This window comes from Oncorhynchus masou, chromosome 17 (assembly GCF_036934945.1).
Source record: "Oncorhynchus masou masou isolate Uvic2021 chromosome 17, UVic_Omas_1.1, whole genome shotgun sequence".
Lineage (NCBI taxonomy): Eukaryota > Metazoa > Chordata > Actinopteri > Salmoniformes > Salmonidae > Oncorhynchus > Oncorhynchus masou.
The window spans coordinates 34,701,695-34,717,791 of NC_088228.1; the positions used below are offsets into that span (position 1 = coordinate 34,701,695).

Here is a 16,097-nt window from a genome sequence, read left to right on the forward strand (position 1 = left end):
GGGGGTAGTGTTAACAGGAATCCTTGGGACGTTTAGCATAGGCTAAACCCTAACCTAATCATAAACCTTACCTAACCTTAATCCTTACCATTTAAAAAAGTTAAACTTCAAATTGGGTAGGGATGTCCCAAAGATCCCGCACTGAGCCAACGCCTTGGGCGAGAGGCAGCGCTATGCCAGCTGCAAATGTTGTGATTGTTGTTTTTCCTTTCTAGTGATTACTACCAGAATTCAGTGGCTACAGCCCTACAATTTACGGAAATATAGCTAAGTATCAATACACTGAAAATGTGTCCCATGTCATTGTTTTCCAGCTGGCTAGTATGAGGCAGCTCAGTCTCCAGATAATTATTTGCTGGAATCTGTGCAGTTTATCCCTTCAATAGAGTAACAGTTTTTCTATTTAAAAAAAAAAATGTGTCTTCTGGTGCTCCTAAATTTTACGTGGTGCTTACATTAATGTTCTTTCCTCAAATTTAAGAAATCAGCTTTGAATATCTTTGTTTGTGCTTAAAACAGCACTATCATTTCATATTTTTTTGGTCCAGCTATAATGAAAATATCAGCAGATACTGTATAAGTCAGTGAAACCCATATCGGTGGGGGTTTACACAACACACAGAGATGGGCAGCCTCTCGCAGACAGTCTGAGCACTGATGGAGGGATTGTGCATTCCTGGTATAACTCGGGCAGTTGTTGCTGCCATCTTGTACCCGTCCCACAGGTGTGATGTACCGATCCTGTGCAGGTGTTGTTACACGTGGTCTGCCACTGCGAGGACGATAAGCTGTCCATCCTGTCTCCCTGTAGCACTGTCTTAGGCGTTTCACAGTACGGACACTGCAATTTATTTCCCTAGCCACATCTGTAGTTCTCATGCCTCCTTGTAGCATGCCTAAGGCACGTTCACGCAGATGAGCAGGGACCCTGGGCATCTTTCTTGTGGCGTTTTTCAGAATCAGTAGAAAGGCCTCTTTAGTGTTCTAAGTTTAAGCTGTAAGTAAGTGTCCTAAGTAAGCTGTTAGTGTCTTAACGACCATTCCACAGGTGCATGTTCATTAATTGAACAAGGATGGGAAACAGTCTAAACCCTTTACAATGAAGATCTGTGAAGTTTGAAAGACAGGGTCCTGAAAAAGGGACGTTTCTTTTTCTGCTGAGCACACACAAACACACAGTGCCCTCGGAAAGTATTCATACATACCCCCTTGACATTATCCCACATTGTTAGGCCTTAAATCTAAAATATATATTTTTTTATCCCCACACATTACCCCATAATGACAAAAAAAACCTGTAGACTTTTTTGCTAATTTATTAAAAATAAACTGAAATATCTCATTTACATAAGTAATCAGACCTTTACTCAGTACTTTGTTGAAGCACCTTTGCCTCAATTACAGCTTCAAGTCTTGGGTATGACGCTACAAGCTTGGCACACCTGTATTTGGGGAGTTTCTCTTATTCTTCCCTGCAGATTCTCACAATCTGTCAGGTTGGATGTGGAGCGTTGTTGACACAGCTATTTTAAGGTCTCCCCAGAGACCTTCGATAGGATTCAGGTCCAGGCTCTGGGTCACTCAAGGACATTCAGAGACTTTTCCCGAAGCCACTCCTAAGTTGTCTTGGCTGTGTGCTTAGGGACGTTGTCCTGTTGGAAGGTGAACCGTTGAGGTCTGAGGCACTCTGGATCAGGTTTTCATCAAGGATCTCTGTACTTTGCTCCGTTCATCTTTCCAGCGATCCTGACAAGTGTCCCAGTACCTGCATCTGAAAAACATCCCCACAGCATGATGCTGCCACCACCATGCTTCACTGTAGAGATGGTGCCAGATTTCCTTTAGAAGTGACACTTGGTATTCAGGCCAGAGTTCAATCTTGGGTTCATCAGACTAAAGAATCTTGTTCTATAGGTGCTTTTTGGCAAACTCCAAGCGGGCTGTCATGAGCCTTTTACTGAGGTGTGGCTTCTGTCTGGTCACTCTACCATAAAGGCCTGATTAGTGAGATGCTGCAGAGATGGTTGTCCTTCTAAAAGGTTCTCCCATCTCCACAGAGGAACTCTAGAGCTCTGTCAGAGTGACCATCGGGTTCTTGGTCACCTCCCTGACCAAGGCCCTTCTCCCCAGATTGTTCAGTTTGGCCGGGCGGCCAGCTCTCGGAAAGAGTCTTGGTGATTCCAAACTTCTTCCATTTAAAAATGGAGGCCACTATGTTCTTGGGGACCTTCAATGCTGCAGACATTTTTTGGGAACCTTCCCTAGATGTTTTATTTTACCTTTATTTAACCAGGTAGGCTAGTTGAGAACAAGTTCTCATTTGCAACTGCGACCTGGCCAAGATAAAGCATAGCAGTGTGAACAGGCAACACATGGAGTAAACAATTAACAAGTCAATAGCACTGTAGAAAAAAAAGTCTATACATTGTGTGCAAAAGGCATGAGGAGGTAGGCGAATAATTACAATTTTGCAGATTAACACTGGAGTGAAATGATCAGATGGTCATGTACAGGTAGATATTGGTGTGGAAAAGAGCAGAAAAGTAAATAAATAAAAACAGTATGGGGATGAGGTAGGTAAAATTGGGTGGGCTAATTACCGATAGACTATGTACAGCTGCAGCGATCAGTTAGCTGCTCAGATAGCAGATGTTTGAAATTGGTGAGGGAGATAAAAGTCTCCAACTTCAGTGATTTTTGCAATTCGTTCCAGTCACAGGCAGCAGAGAACTGGAACGAAAGGCGGCCAAATGAGGTGTTGGCTTTAGGGATGATCAGTGACATACACCTGCTGGAACGCGTGCTAAGGGTGGGTGTTGCCATCATGACCAGTGAACTGAGATAAGGCGGAGCTTTACCGAGCATGGACTTGTAGATGACCTGGAGCCAGTGGGTCTGGCGACAAATATGTAGCGAGGGCCAGCCGACTAGAGCATACAGGTCGCAGTGGTGGGTGGTATAAGGTGCTTTAGTAACAAAACGGATGGCACTGTGATAAACTGCATCCAGTTTGCTGAGTAGTGTTGGAAGCTATTTTGTAGATGACGTCGCCGAAGTCGAGGATCGGTAGGATAGTCAGTTTTACTAGGGTAAGTTTGGCGGCATGAGTGAAGGAGGCTTTGTTGCGGAATAGAAAGCCGACACTAGATTTGATTTTAGATTGGAGATGTTTGATATTAATCTGGAAGGAGAGTTTACAGTCTAGCCAGACACCTAGGTACTTATAGATGTCCACATATTCTAGGTCGGAACCATCCAGGGTGGTGATGCTAGTCGGGCGTGCGGGTGCAGGCAGCGAATGGTTGAAAAGCATGCATTTGGTTTCACTAACGATTAAGAGCAGTTGGAGGCCACGGAAGGAGTGTTGTATGGCATTGAAGCTCGTTTGGAAGTTAGATAGCACAGTGTCCAAGGACGGGCCGGAAGTATATTGAATGGTGTCGTCTGCATATTGAATGGTGTCGTCTGCGTAGAGGTGGATCAAGGAATCGCCCGCAGCAAGAGCAACATAATTGATATATACAGAGAAAAGAGTCTGCCTGAGAATTTAACTCTGTGGCACCCCCATAGAGACTGCCAGAGGACTGGACAGCATGCCCTCTGATTTGACACACTGAACTCTGTCTGCAAAGTAGTTGGTGAACCAGGCAAGGCAGTCATCAGAAAAACAGAGGCTACTGAGTCTGCCGTTAAGAATATGGTGATTGACAGAGTCGAAAGCCTTGGCAAGGTCGATGAAGACGGCTGCACAGTACTATCTTTTATCGATGGCGGTTATGATATCGTTTAGTACCTTGAGCGTGACTGAGGTGCTCCCGTGACCGGCTCGGAAACCAGATTGCACAGCGGAGAAGGTACTGTGGGATTTGAGATGGTCAGTGACCTGTTTGTTGACTTGGCTTTCGAAGACCTTAGATAGGCAAGGCAGGATGGATATAGGTCTGTAACAGTTTGGGTCCAGGGTGTCGCCATCTGGATTTGGGTAAAGGAGAACCTGGAGAGGCCTGGGCGAGTAGCTGCGGGGGGGGGGAGCTGTTGGCAGAGGTTGGAGTAGCCAGGAAGAAGGCTAATGTTAATGGGTTTTCCGTGGTGACCGTGTAATTGCAGTGGGCACTGGGAGGAGGTGCTCTGATTTCTAATTGTAGAACAATAGTGAAGTCCGCCACAGGATGTTTTTGTGCTGTGCCGACACAATCCTGTCTTGGAGCACTCAATTCCTTTGACATCATGGCTTAGTTTTGCTCTGACATGCATGGTCAGCACACACCTACTCGTTAATGGGTTTTTCCTTAATTGTTACTGATTTCTAATTGTAGAACAATAGTGAAGACATCAAAACTATGAAATAGCACATATGGAATCATGTCTTGAAAAGAAATATCTAAATATATTTTAGATTCTTCAAAGTAGCCACCTTTTGCCTTGATGACAGCTTTGCACACTCTTGGCAGTCTCTCAACCAGATTCATGAGGTAGCCACCTGGAATCATTTCAATTAACAGGTGTGCCTTGTTAAAAGTTCATTTGTGGAATTGATTTCCTTCTTAATGCATTTGAACCAATAAGTTGTGTTGTGACAAGGTAGTGGTAGTATACAGAAGACGGTCTTTTACCAAATAGGGCTAAATCCATATTATGGCAAGAACAGCACAAACAACCAAAAATAAACGACAGTCCAACATTACATTAAGACTTGAAAGTCAATCTATGCAGAAAATTAAGAACTTAGAAATGTTCTTCAAATACGGTCGCAAAAACAATCAAGAGCTATGACGAAACTGGCTCTCATGAGGACCGCCACAGGAAAGGAAGACCAAGGGTTACCTCTATGAACATATCCTCTGCAGCAGAGTTAACAGCCTAAGAAATTGCAGCCCAAATAAATAACAGACAAATAACAGACATCTCAACATCAACTTTTCAGAAGAGACTGTGTGAATCAGGCCTTCATGGTTGGATTGCTGCAAGAAGCCTCTACTACAGGACACCAATAAGAAGAGACTTGCTTGGGCCAAGAAACATGATCAATAGACCGGAGAACAGCTGTCCTTTGGTCTGATGAGTCCAAATTTGAGATGTTTGGTTCAAACCGCCATGTCTTTGTGCGATGCAGAGTAGGTGAACAGATAATCGCTGCATTTGTGGTTCCTACCATGAAGCATGGTGGAGGTGTGGGGGTGCTTTGCAGGTGACCCCATCTGTGATTTATTTAGAATTCAAGGCACACTTAACCAGCATGACTACCACAGGATTCTGCAGCGATACGCCATCCCATCTGGTTTGTGCTTAGTGGGACTATCATTTGTTTTTCAACAGGACAATGACCCAACAGACCTCCAGCCTGTGTAAGGGCTATTTGACCAAGAAGGAGAGTGATGGAGTGCTGCATCAGATGACCTGGCCTCCACAATCCCTCGTCCTCAACCCAACTGAGATGGTTTGGGATGAGTTGGACCACAGGGTAAAGCAAAAGCAGCCAACAAGTGCTCAGCATATGTGGGAACTCCTTCAAGACTGTTGGAAAAGCATTCCAGCTGAAGCTGGTTGAGAGAATTCCAAGAATGCGCAAAGGTAACATCAAGGCAAAGGGTGGCTACTTTGAAGAACACACTTTTTTGGTTAGAACATGATTTCATGTGTTATTTCATAGTTCTGATGTCTTCACTATTATTCTACAATGTACAAAATAGTGAAAATAAAGAAAAATCCTTGAATGAGTAGGTATCTCTAAGTTTTTGACTGGTACTGTCGGTGGCCCAAAACAAAGCTTGGGTGGCCTGCATAAGGAATTCAATGGCAGAAAAATTCCTGCAGATGAAATGTTCAATAGAAATACGATTGAAAGAAACATGTAGCCTAAGGCCCATTTTCTAATGGGTTTCCACAGGAAGAGGGGAGGGGTTTCCAAAACTGCAAAGATATTGTCTGTGAGTGCCCCAGAACTGATGCTACAGGCGAAACCAAGATGAAACTTCAAACGGGAAATGAGCAGGATTTTTGAGGCTCTGTTTTTCATTGTCTTCTTATATGGCTGTGATTGCGCAAGGAATGAGCCTGCCCGATCTATCGTTTCCCCAAGGTGTCTGCAGCATTGTGACGTGTATTTGTAGGCATATCATTGGAAGATTGACCATAAGAGACTACATTTGCCAGGTGTCCGCCCGGTGTCCTCCGTCGAAATTGGTGCGTCATCTTCAACTGCACGTCTTTTTCCAAGCGATTCACAGGAGAAAGTAGACATCCACGAACGATATAAACGAAGAGATATGTGAAAAACACCTTGAGGATTGATTCTAAACAGCGTTTGCCGTGTTTCAGTCGATATTATGGAGGTAATTTGGAAAACAGTTCGACGTTTTGATGACTGAATTTTCGTTTTTTTTGGTACCCAAACGTGATGTACAAAACGGAGCGATTTCTCCTACACAAAGAATCTTTCAGGAAAAACTGAACATTTGCTATGTAACTGAGTCTCCTCATTGAAAACATCTGAAGTTCTTCAAAGGTAAATGATTTTATTTGAATGATTTTCTTGTTTTTGTGAAAATGTTCTAGGCTATGCTAGCTATCAACACTCTTACACAAATGCTTGTTTAGCTATGGTTGAAAAGCATATTTTGAAAATCTGAGATGACAGTGTTGTTAACAAAAGTCTAAGCTTGAGAGCAAATATATTTATTTCATTTCATTTGCGATTTTCATGAATAGTTAACGTTGCGTTATGCTAATGAGCTTGAGGCTATAAATAGGATCCCGGATTGCTCGACGCAAGAAGTTAACCAGGTTACATTTTTTCAAAACACAAAAATGACGTGGCCAACAGAAACCACATTGCATGCATACATTTTTCATTAACAGCTTAATGGAAACATGCAACAATAGCAAACCTATTATCTTAAAGTACTATATATATTAGAGGTCGACCGATTATGATTTTTCAACCCCGATATCGATTATTGGAGGACCAAATAAAGCCAATACCGATTAATCGGACAATTAAAAAAAAAAAATTGTAATAATGACAATTCCAACAATACTGAATGAACACTTAACTTAATACATCAATAAAAATCAATTTAGCCTCAAATAAATAATGAAACATGTTCAATTTGGTTTAAATAATGCAAAAACAAAGTGTTGGAGAAGTAAAAGTGCAAGTTCCTTGCCCAGAACATGAGAACATATGACAGCTGGTGGTTCTTTTTAACACGAGACTTCAATATTCCAAGGTAAGAGGTTTTATGTTGTAGTTAATATTTATTTATAGGACTATTTCTCTCTATACCATTTGAATTCCATTCTTATAGGGACTAAGTATTGCCAGTGTAACAGTATAGCTTCCGTCCCTCTCCTCGCTCCTACCTGGGCTCGAACCAGGAACACATCGACAACAGCCACCCTCGATGCAGCGTTACCCTTGCAGAACAAGGGGAACAACTACTCCAAGTCTCGGAGCGAGTGACGTTTGAAACGCTATTAGCGCGCACCCTGCTAACTAGCTAGCCATTTCACATCACATCGTTACACCAGCCTAATCTCGGGAGTTGATAGGCTTGAAGTCATAAACAGCGCAATGCTTGAAGCAGAGTGAAGAGTTGCTGGCAAAACGCACAAAAGTGCTGTTTGAATGAATGCTTACGAGCCTGCTGCTGCCTACCACCGCTCAGTCAGACTGCTCTATCAAATCATAGACTTAACTATAATAACACAGAAATACGAGCCTTAGGTCATTAATATGGTCGAATCCGGAAACTATAATTTCGAAAACAAAACATTTATTATTATCGCATATACCCTGACTCTGCGTGCAATGAAGGCAAGAGAAGTGACACAATGCCACCTGGTTAATATTGCCTGCTGACCTGGATTTCTTATAGCTAAATATGCAGGTTTAAAAAGATATACTTCTGTGTATTGATTTTAAGAAAGGCATTGATGTTTATGGTCAGGTACACGTTGGAGCAACGACAGTCCTTTTTCCGCGAATGCGCACCACATCAATTATATGCAACGCAGGACATGCTAGATAAACTAGTAATATCATCAACCATGTGTAGTTAACTAGTGATTATGATTGATTGTTTTTTTATAAGATAAGTTTAATGCTAGCTAGCAACTTACCCTGGCTTCTTACTGCATTCGCGTAACAGGTAGGCTCCTCGTGGAGTGCAATGAGAGGCAGGTGGTTAGAGCGTTGGACTAACGTTAGTTAACTGTAAGGTTGCAAGATTGAATCCCGGAGCTGACAAGGTAAAGATCTGTCGTTCTGCCCCAGAACAAGGCAGTTAACACACTGTTCCTTGGCAGTCATTGAAAATAAGAATGTGTTCTTAACTGACTTGCTTAGTTAAATAAAGGTGTAATAAAAAAAATGGTGTCCAAAAATAAACTTGAAATCGGCCATTCCGATTAATTGGTCGACCTCTAATATATACAGTGGGGCAAAAAAGTATTTAGTCAGCCACCAATTGTGCATGTTCTCCCACTTAAAAAGACGAGCGAGGCCTGTAATTTTCATCATAGGTACACTTCAACGATGACAAGACAAAATTAGGAGAAAAAAAATCCAGAAAATAACATTGTAGGATTTTTTATGAATTTATTTGCAAATTATGGTGGAAAATAAGTATTTAGTCACCTACAAACAAGCAAGATTGCTGGCTCTCACAGACCTGTAACTTCTTTAAGAGGCTCCTCTGTCCTCCACTCGTTACCTGTATTAATGGCACCTGTTTGAACTTGTTATCAGTATAAAAGACATCTGTCCACCTCAAATAGTCACACTCCAAACTCCACTATGGCCAAGACCAAAGAGCTGTCAAAGGACACCAGAAACAAAATTGTAGACCTGCACCAGGCTGGGAAGACTGAATCTGCAATAGGTAAGCAGCTTGGTTTGAAGAAATCAACGGTGGGAGCAATTATTAGGTAATGGAAGACATACAAGACCACGCAAGATCTGACCCCGTGGGGTCAAAATGATCATGATCACAAGAACGGTGAGCAAAAATCCCAGAACCACACGGGGGGACCTAGTGAATGACCTGCAGAGAGCTGGGAACAAAGTAACAAAGCCTACCATCAATAACACACTACGCCGCAAGGGACTCAAATCCTGCAGTGCCAGACGTGTCCCCCTGCTTAAGCCAGTACATGTCCAGGCCCGTCTGAAGTTTGCTCGAGAGCATTTGGTTGATCCAGAAGAAGATTGGGAGAATGTCATAAGGTCAGATGAAACCAAAATATGACTTTTTGGTAAAAACTCAACTCGTCGTGTTTGGAGGACAAAGAATGCTGAGTTGCATCCAAAGAACACAATACTTACTGTGAAGCATGGAGGTGGAAACATCATGCTTTGGGGCTGTTTTTCTGCAAAGGGACCAGGACGACTGATTCGTGTAAAGGAAAGAATGAATGGGGCCATGTATCGTGAGATTTTGAGTGAAAACCTCCTTCCATCAGCAAGGGCATTGAATGTGAAACGTGGCTGGGTATTTCAGCATGACAATGATCCCAAACACACTGCCCGGGCAACGAAGGAGTGGCTTCGTAAGAAGCATTTCAAGGTCCTGGAGTGGCCTAGCCAGTCTCCAGATCTCAACCCCATAGAAAATCTTTGGAGGGAGTTGAAAGTCCGTGTTGCCCAGCAACAGCCCCAAAACATCACTGCTCTAGAGGAGATCTGCATGGAGGAATGGGCCAAAATACCAGCAACAGTGTGTGAAAACCTTGTGAAGACTTACAGAAAACATTTGACCTCTGTAATTGCCAACAAAGGGTATAAAACAAAGACAGTATTGAGATAAACTTTTGTTATTGACCAAATACTTATTTTCCACCATAATTTGCAAATAAATTCATTAAAAATCATACAAATGTGATTTTCTGGATTTTTTCCCCTCCTTTTGTCTGTCATAGTTGTGTCCCTATGATGAAAATTACAGGCCTCTCATCTTTAAGTGGGAGAACTTGCTCAATTGGTGGCTGCCTAAATACTTTTTTGCCCCACTGTATAACCTATTATTGAACACGCAACTCCTGTAAATGACACAGCCAATTAAATCATCATTTAACATTATCCAAAATGCAATTAGTTGGAAAAGACAGTTCTAAACAGCGCAACTGATGGCGAGCAGTTCCATGAAAATCTGTGTTAGAAACTTAGAGAAGAGGGGGAATCTAACAGCAAAAACTAACATGGGTTGCTAATATGAGTAGGATTGTACCTTCGGCTTCTGGACAACTAAATAAAGTTCATGAAAACCAATAAAACAGAAGGAGAAAAATTCTGTATAACGGCCTTTATAAAATAATTTCCTCCACATTTCTATCATTGGATTTTGGCTACCCTTACAAAAAAAGATAGCAGTTATGAAACTGCAGTAAAAGTGCATTAACTGCAGTCGACGGTGTTATTTTGAATGCAGTTATACCCTCTAGTTACACGCTGATAGCCTGTCTACCGTTGGTAAAGCCTATGCACTCGAATAGGAGGCGCGATTTAATTACAAGTCCATAAAAATAGCTCTTTAAATCGTGGCCATCAAAATATTTGCATTTAGAATTATTGGTGGCGCAATGACTGGGCTTACAAAAGCACGTTTCACTCCAGTAGCACATTTCTGATGAGCTGCTCTCTCTCTGTTTGACAGGTGATAGGCTATTCTGCTCCACAAACTAGGCTGTGTGATAAATGAGATACATGACAACTAACGAAAATACACACACGCGCCAATTTAATTCCACCAAATTATGCAAATGAACCTGTACACTGAAGCGTTAACATCACCAGTATCTCTGGATAGATTACCTTCACCCCATGTCCCATCAATTGAACTAAAACTCACTCTCCAAATCCCTGAACATTCTGTGGTCAGCTAAGTGTGTGCCAAGCAATTCATACATGAATACATTTAGACACCATCTTGAGGTTTGAATTCTAAGATATTTGCAAGATGTAAACAAGGGAACATTATACCATCTCAATACAGAATGATATTGGACAACACAAGCCAATACAGAATAATAAACAGTACAGACAATACCTTTTAAAAAGTCAATCCACTTACAATAGGGCTGTCATTCTCGTTCTGAATGTTGATCTGCCTGAGCAGCCGACACTCATAGTCCTGGTCCATAGCTGTAAAGGAATAGGAAATGATATAGCATTGATTTACATTCAAAAATATAATAGCTACACTACTGACCAAAGGTATGTGGACACCTGCTTGAACACCTCATTCCAAAATCATGGAGTTGGCAACCCCTTTGCTGTTACAACAGCTACCACTCTTCTGGGAAGGCTTGCCACTAGATATTGGAACATTGCTGCAGGTACTTGCTTCCAATCAGCCACAAGAGCATTCCAATTCATCCCAAAGGTGTTTGATGGGGTTGAGGTCAGGGTTCTGTGCAGGCCTGTCAAGCTCTTCCACACCATTTCTGTATGGACCTCGCTTTGTGCATGGGGCCATTGTCTTGTTGAAACAGGAAAGGGCCACAAAGTTCAAAGCAGAAAATAGTCTATAATTTCATTGTATACTGTATCGTTAAGATTTCCCTTCACTGGAACTAAGAGGCCTAGCCCGAACCATGAAAAACAGCCCCAGACCAGTATTCCTCCTCCGCCAAACTTAACAGTTGGCACTATGCATCGAGGCAGGTAGCGTTCTCCAGGCATCCTCCAAATCCAGACTCGTGAGTTGGACTGCCAGATGGTGAAGCGCGATGCATCACTCCAGAGTCCAACAGCTAAGAGCTTAAAATCAAATTCTCTTTGTCAGATGCGAACACAACAAGTGAAATGCTTACTTACAAGCCCTTAACCAACAATGCAGCTAAGAAAATACATATACACACACACACACACACACACACACACACACACACATACATATATATACATATACATATATATACACATATATATATATACATACATACACATATATATACATATACATATATATATACACATATATATATATACATACATACACATATATATACATACATACACATATATATACATACATACATATATATACATACATACATATATACACACACATACATATACACATATACATATATACACACACACATATATACACATACATATACACACATACATATACACACACACACACATACACATATACACACATATACATATATACACACATACACATATATACACACATACATATATACACACATACATATATACACACATACATAGATACACACACATACACACACACACACACACACACATATACACACATATATATACATTAATACATATACATACATACATACATACCACACACATATATACACAGAGTAATTAAAGTGGCTGTGCATAGATAATAACAGAGTAGCAGCAGCGTAGAAGAGGGTTGTCTGGGTAGCAATTTGACTAGCTGTTCAGGAGTCTTATGGCTTGGGGGTAAAAGCTGTTAAGAAGCCTCTGGGACCTAGACTTGAAACTCCGGTACCGCTTGCCGTACAGTAGCAGAGAGGACATTCCACGCCAAGGGTGGCTGGAGTCTGACAATTGAGGGCCTTCTGCTGACACCATCTGGTATAGAGGTCATGGATGGCAGGAAGCTTAAACTCTGTAGTGACATGCGGTTGGAGGCCGAGCAGTTGCCATACCAGGCAGTGATGCAACCAGTGGCCTCCATGGTGCAGCTGTAAAACCTTTTGAGGATCTTAGGAACCATACCAAATCTTTTTAGTCTCTTGAGGGGGAAAAGGTTTTGTTGCGCCCTCTTCACGACTGTCTTGGTGTGCTTGGACCATGTTAGTCTGTTAGTGATGTGGGCGCCAAGAAACTTGAAGCTCTCAACCTGCTCCACTACAGCCCTGTCGATGATAATGGGGGCGTGCTCGGTCCTCCTTTTCCTGTGGTCCACAATCCTCTCCTTTGTCTTGATCACGTTGAGAGAAAGGTTGTTGTCACATTATTATTTTAGGTTCAAACATAATTCTAGTTTTTCCTTATCCTTCATTCCAGGTGTTGAAAACCAGTACTTTCTGGTGGATGACATTTTCATGGAAAGATGCAACTACTCAACGTTTTCCCAAGCTATACTAGCCTCCCTCCACAGCAACGATCTGAACCTGAACGATGGCTGGGCAGTGGTCACAGATAATGCCTCCTACTGCCTGAAGGCATACAAGGAGGTTCTGAAAGGAGTGATGCCCAACAGTGTCCATGTTACCTGTCTCTGCCATGTCATCAATCTGGTGGGTGAGACTTGGCAGCACTACAAATAGTTCTCTGAAGTTGCATCACTTGTGACATGGATGAGAGCTGTCTTCTTCAAGAAGCCTGCCAGAAAGAGAAGAAGGGTGAGCTTCCTCATTATGAAGGAGTTTGTGTTGGCCAAGGCTCCTGAAGCAGAGAGCTCCAGATGGAATAGCTGGTTTGAGGCAGTGAAGTACCATGCAGAGCATGTTCACCTGTACAGAGTTTTTGTTGGCACAAAAGTCATCATCCCAGGCAGTCACAAACATTCTCCAGCTGGAAACAGGAGAAGGTTGCTGCATTGTTGCCTAGATTCTTGCATTACTTTTTTTCATTTATAATGAAACACTTAGTAGAACTCAGTTTTGAAGCACTTGCCTTGATTTTTTTTCAATTGTGTGATGTGTTGCATTACAAATGTACTGTTATATCTGATTAAATTGTTGACCTTTTATTCATTCACATTAATATTTTTTAAATGTTTTTATTTAACCAGGTAGGCTAGTTAAGTTCTCATTTGCAACTGCGACCTGGCCAAGATAAAGCATAGCAGTGTGAACAGACAGCACAGAGTTACACATGGAGTAAACAATTAACAAGTCAATAATACACAAAAAAAACACAAAAGAAGAGTATATACATTGTGTGCAAAAGGCATGAGGAGGTAGGCGAATAATTACAATTTTGCAGGAGTGTAGACTTTCTGATGATGAAATTAGAGTAAACCGTAAAACACAGAATTTTGAAAAATGTACGGAGAAAAATGGACTTTGGAAAAAAATTAAACGGATTTCATAGGGCCATACATCACCACTCCAGCCGACACTTGGCATTGCGCATGGTGATCTTAGGCTAGTGTGCAGATGTTCTACCATGGAAACCCACATCATGAAGCTCCCAACAAACAGTTCTTCTTCCAGAGGCAGTTTTGGAACTCGGTAGTGAGTGTTGAAACCAAGGACAGATGATTTTTAAACGCTACAGCCCTGGGCAGTCCTGTTCTGTGAGCTTGTGTGGCCTACCACTTCACGGCTGTCCGTTGTTGCTCCTAGACCTTTCCACTTCACAACAGCACGTACAGTTGAACGGAACAGCTCTAGCAGGGCAGAAATTTGACAAACGGACTTGTTGGAAAGGTGCCACGTTGAAAGTCAAATATATTCAGTAAGGCCATTCTTCTGCCAATGTTTGTCCATGGCGATTGCATGACGGTGTGCTCGATTGTATACACCTGTCAGCAACAGGTGAGGGAGAAATAGCCAAATACTCTAATTTGAAGGCGTGTCCACATACTTTTGTATATATAGTGCACTTGTCAGCTGCATATTCCACATCTCCTATGTGATACTGGGCTTTGCCTTAATGATGTAGAATAATTCAATACTTTAGTTCCAAAGCACTGTTTGGTTTTCTGTAAATTGTACCTAGCTATTCGGGTTGTTTTGTGTGGAGACTTGAATAGCTGGCGCACTAATCTTGCTGGCTGTAAATTAATTTATCCTCTGCAGCAGGGGTAACTTTAGGTCTTCCTTTCCTGTGGTGGTCCTCACGAGAGCCAGTTTCATCATAGAGCTATATGCAACTCCTTCTGTCGTACATAATCAGAAAACTGTTGGCATAGCTTACTGATGTTGTTCTCTCTAAACTAAGCCCGATGGTCTATGTTACAATTTTAATTGGCAGAAAACTAAATGTTAGATCTCTAGTTCAAGAATGATTGAACTAGCTCGCCATATTCTAGTTCTCGACTTGAACCAATATGAAAGCCACTTTCAAACACCGTCCAAAAATACAATTATTCGACGACACTAAAGCCACTGATTGTAGAAAGCTAACTACAATTACCACAATAAAGCCATGCAATCATAAATCACAACTGTTCCATTCGCTGACCAGTAACGTTAGTACCGCGCTAACGTTAGCAACCTATCAATCTCCAAACGTTCGAACTTGTTTCTCACACAACATTTTTTCAAATGGACCTACCGTGCAGCGTGAAAGACTCTCAGTTATGCACTGAATCGGAGATTATTGTTTGTCTGGCGAGATTTATGTGGAGAAAAAATACATATTCTTTATTCTCCAGCCCAGAAAGAGAGGAATGTTTTCACCAACAAACACTTGACCGGGATTCGCAAAGGTACATGGGAAAAACGCGGTGACGTCACTTTTTTCGAATCACACATTTTGCGTTGTCAAGGGAACAGACATGCAGAAGTGATTCTGACGAGTCATGGGTAAACTGCATACATAATTGGGTGTGTCTGAAAGTGGGTGTGTCAACAGAAGTGGGAGGATCAACATAAGTAGGTGTAAAGAAAGGCACAACTATGCACAACTAGGCACAACTATGACAACATAACCAACAAAAACGGGTCACAACTCCTGCAGCTCTGTCGCACGCTGGGTATGTACATAGTCAATGGTAGGCTTCGAGGGGACTCCTATGGTAGGTACACCTATAGCTCATCTCTTGGCAGTAGTACTGTAGACTACTTTATCACTGACCTCAACCCAGAGTCTCTCAGAGCGTTCACAGTCAGCCCACTGACACCCCTATCAGACCACAGCAAAATCACAGTCTACCTAAACAGAGCAATACTCAATCATGAGGCATCAAAGCCAAAGGAACTGAGTAACATTAAGAAATGCTATAGATGGAAGGAATGCAGTTTGGAAACCTACCAAAAAACAATTAGGCAACAACAAATTCAATCCCTTTTAGACAATTTCCTGGGTAAAACATTCCACTGTAATAGTGAAGGTGTAAACTTGGCAGTAGAAAATCTTAACAGTATATTTGACCTCTACAGCTTCCCTATCAAATTTAAAAATCTCAAAT

At 41.8% G+C, this 16,097-nt stretch overlaps 1 protein-coding gene across 1 annotated transcript in view; it reads right to left on the reverse strand.

Annotated features, from left to right (window-relative positions):
* Positions 1–15,380, reverse strand: part of LOC135558921 (fizzy-related protein homolog) — a 35,153-nt gene extending 19,773 nt beyond the window's left edge. The window contains exons 1-2 of the mRNA XM_064993149.1: positions 15,242–15,380; positions 11,070–11,140 (exon numbers count right to left, since the gene is read on the reverse strand). Coding sequence (XP_064849221.1) covers positions 11,070–11,138 — 69 coding nt within the window. The 5' untranslated portion in view covers positions 11,139–11,140; positions 15,242–15,380. The remainder of the gene's footprint in view (positions 1–11,069; positions 11,141–15,241) is intronic.
* Positions 15,381–16,097: the final 717 nt, after the last annotated feature.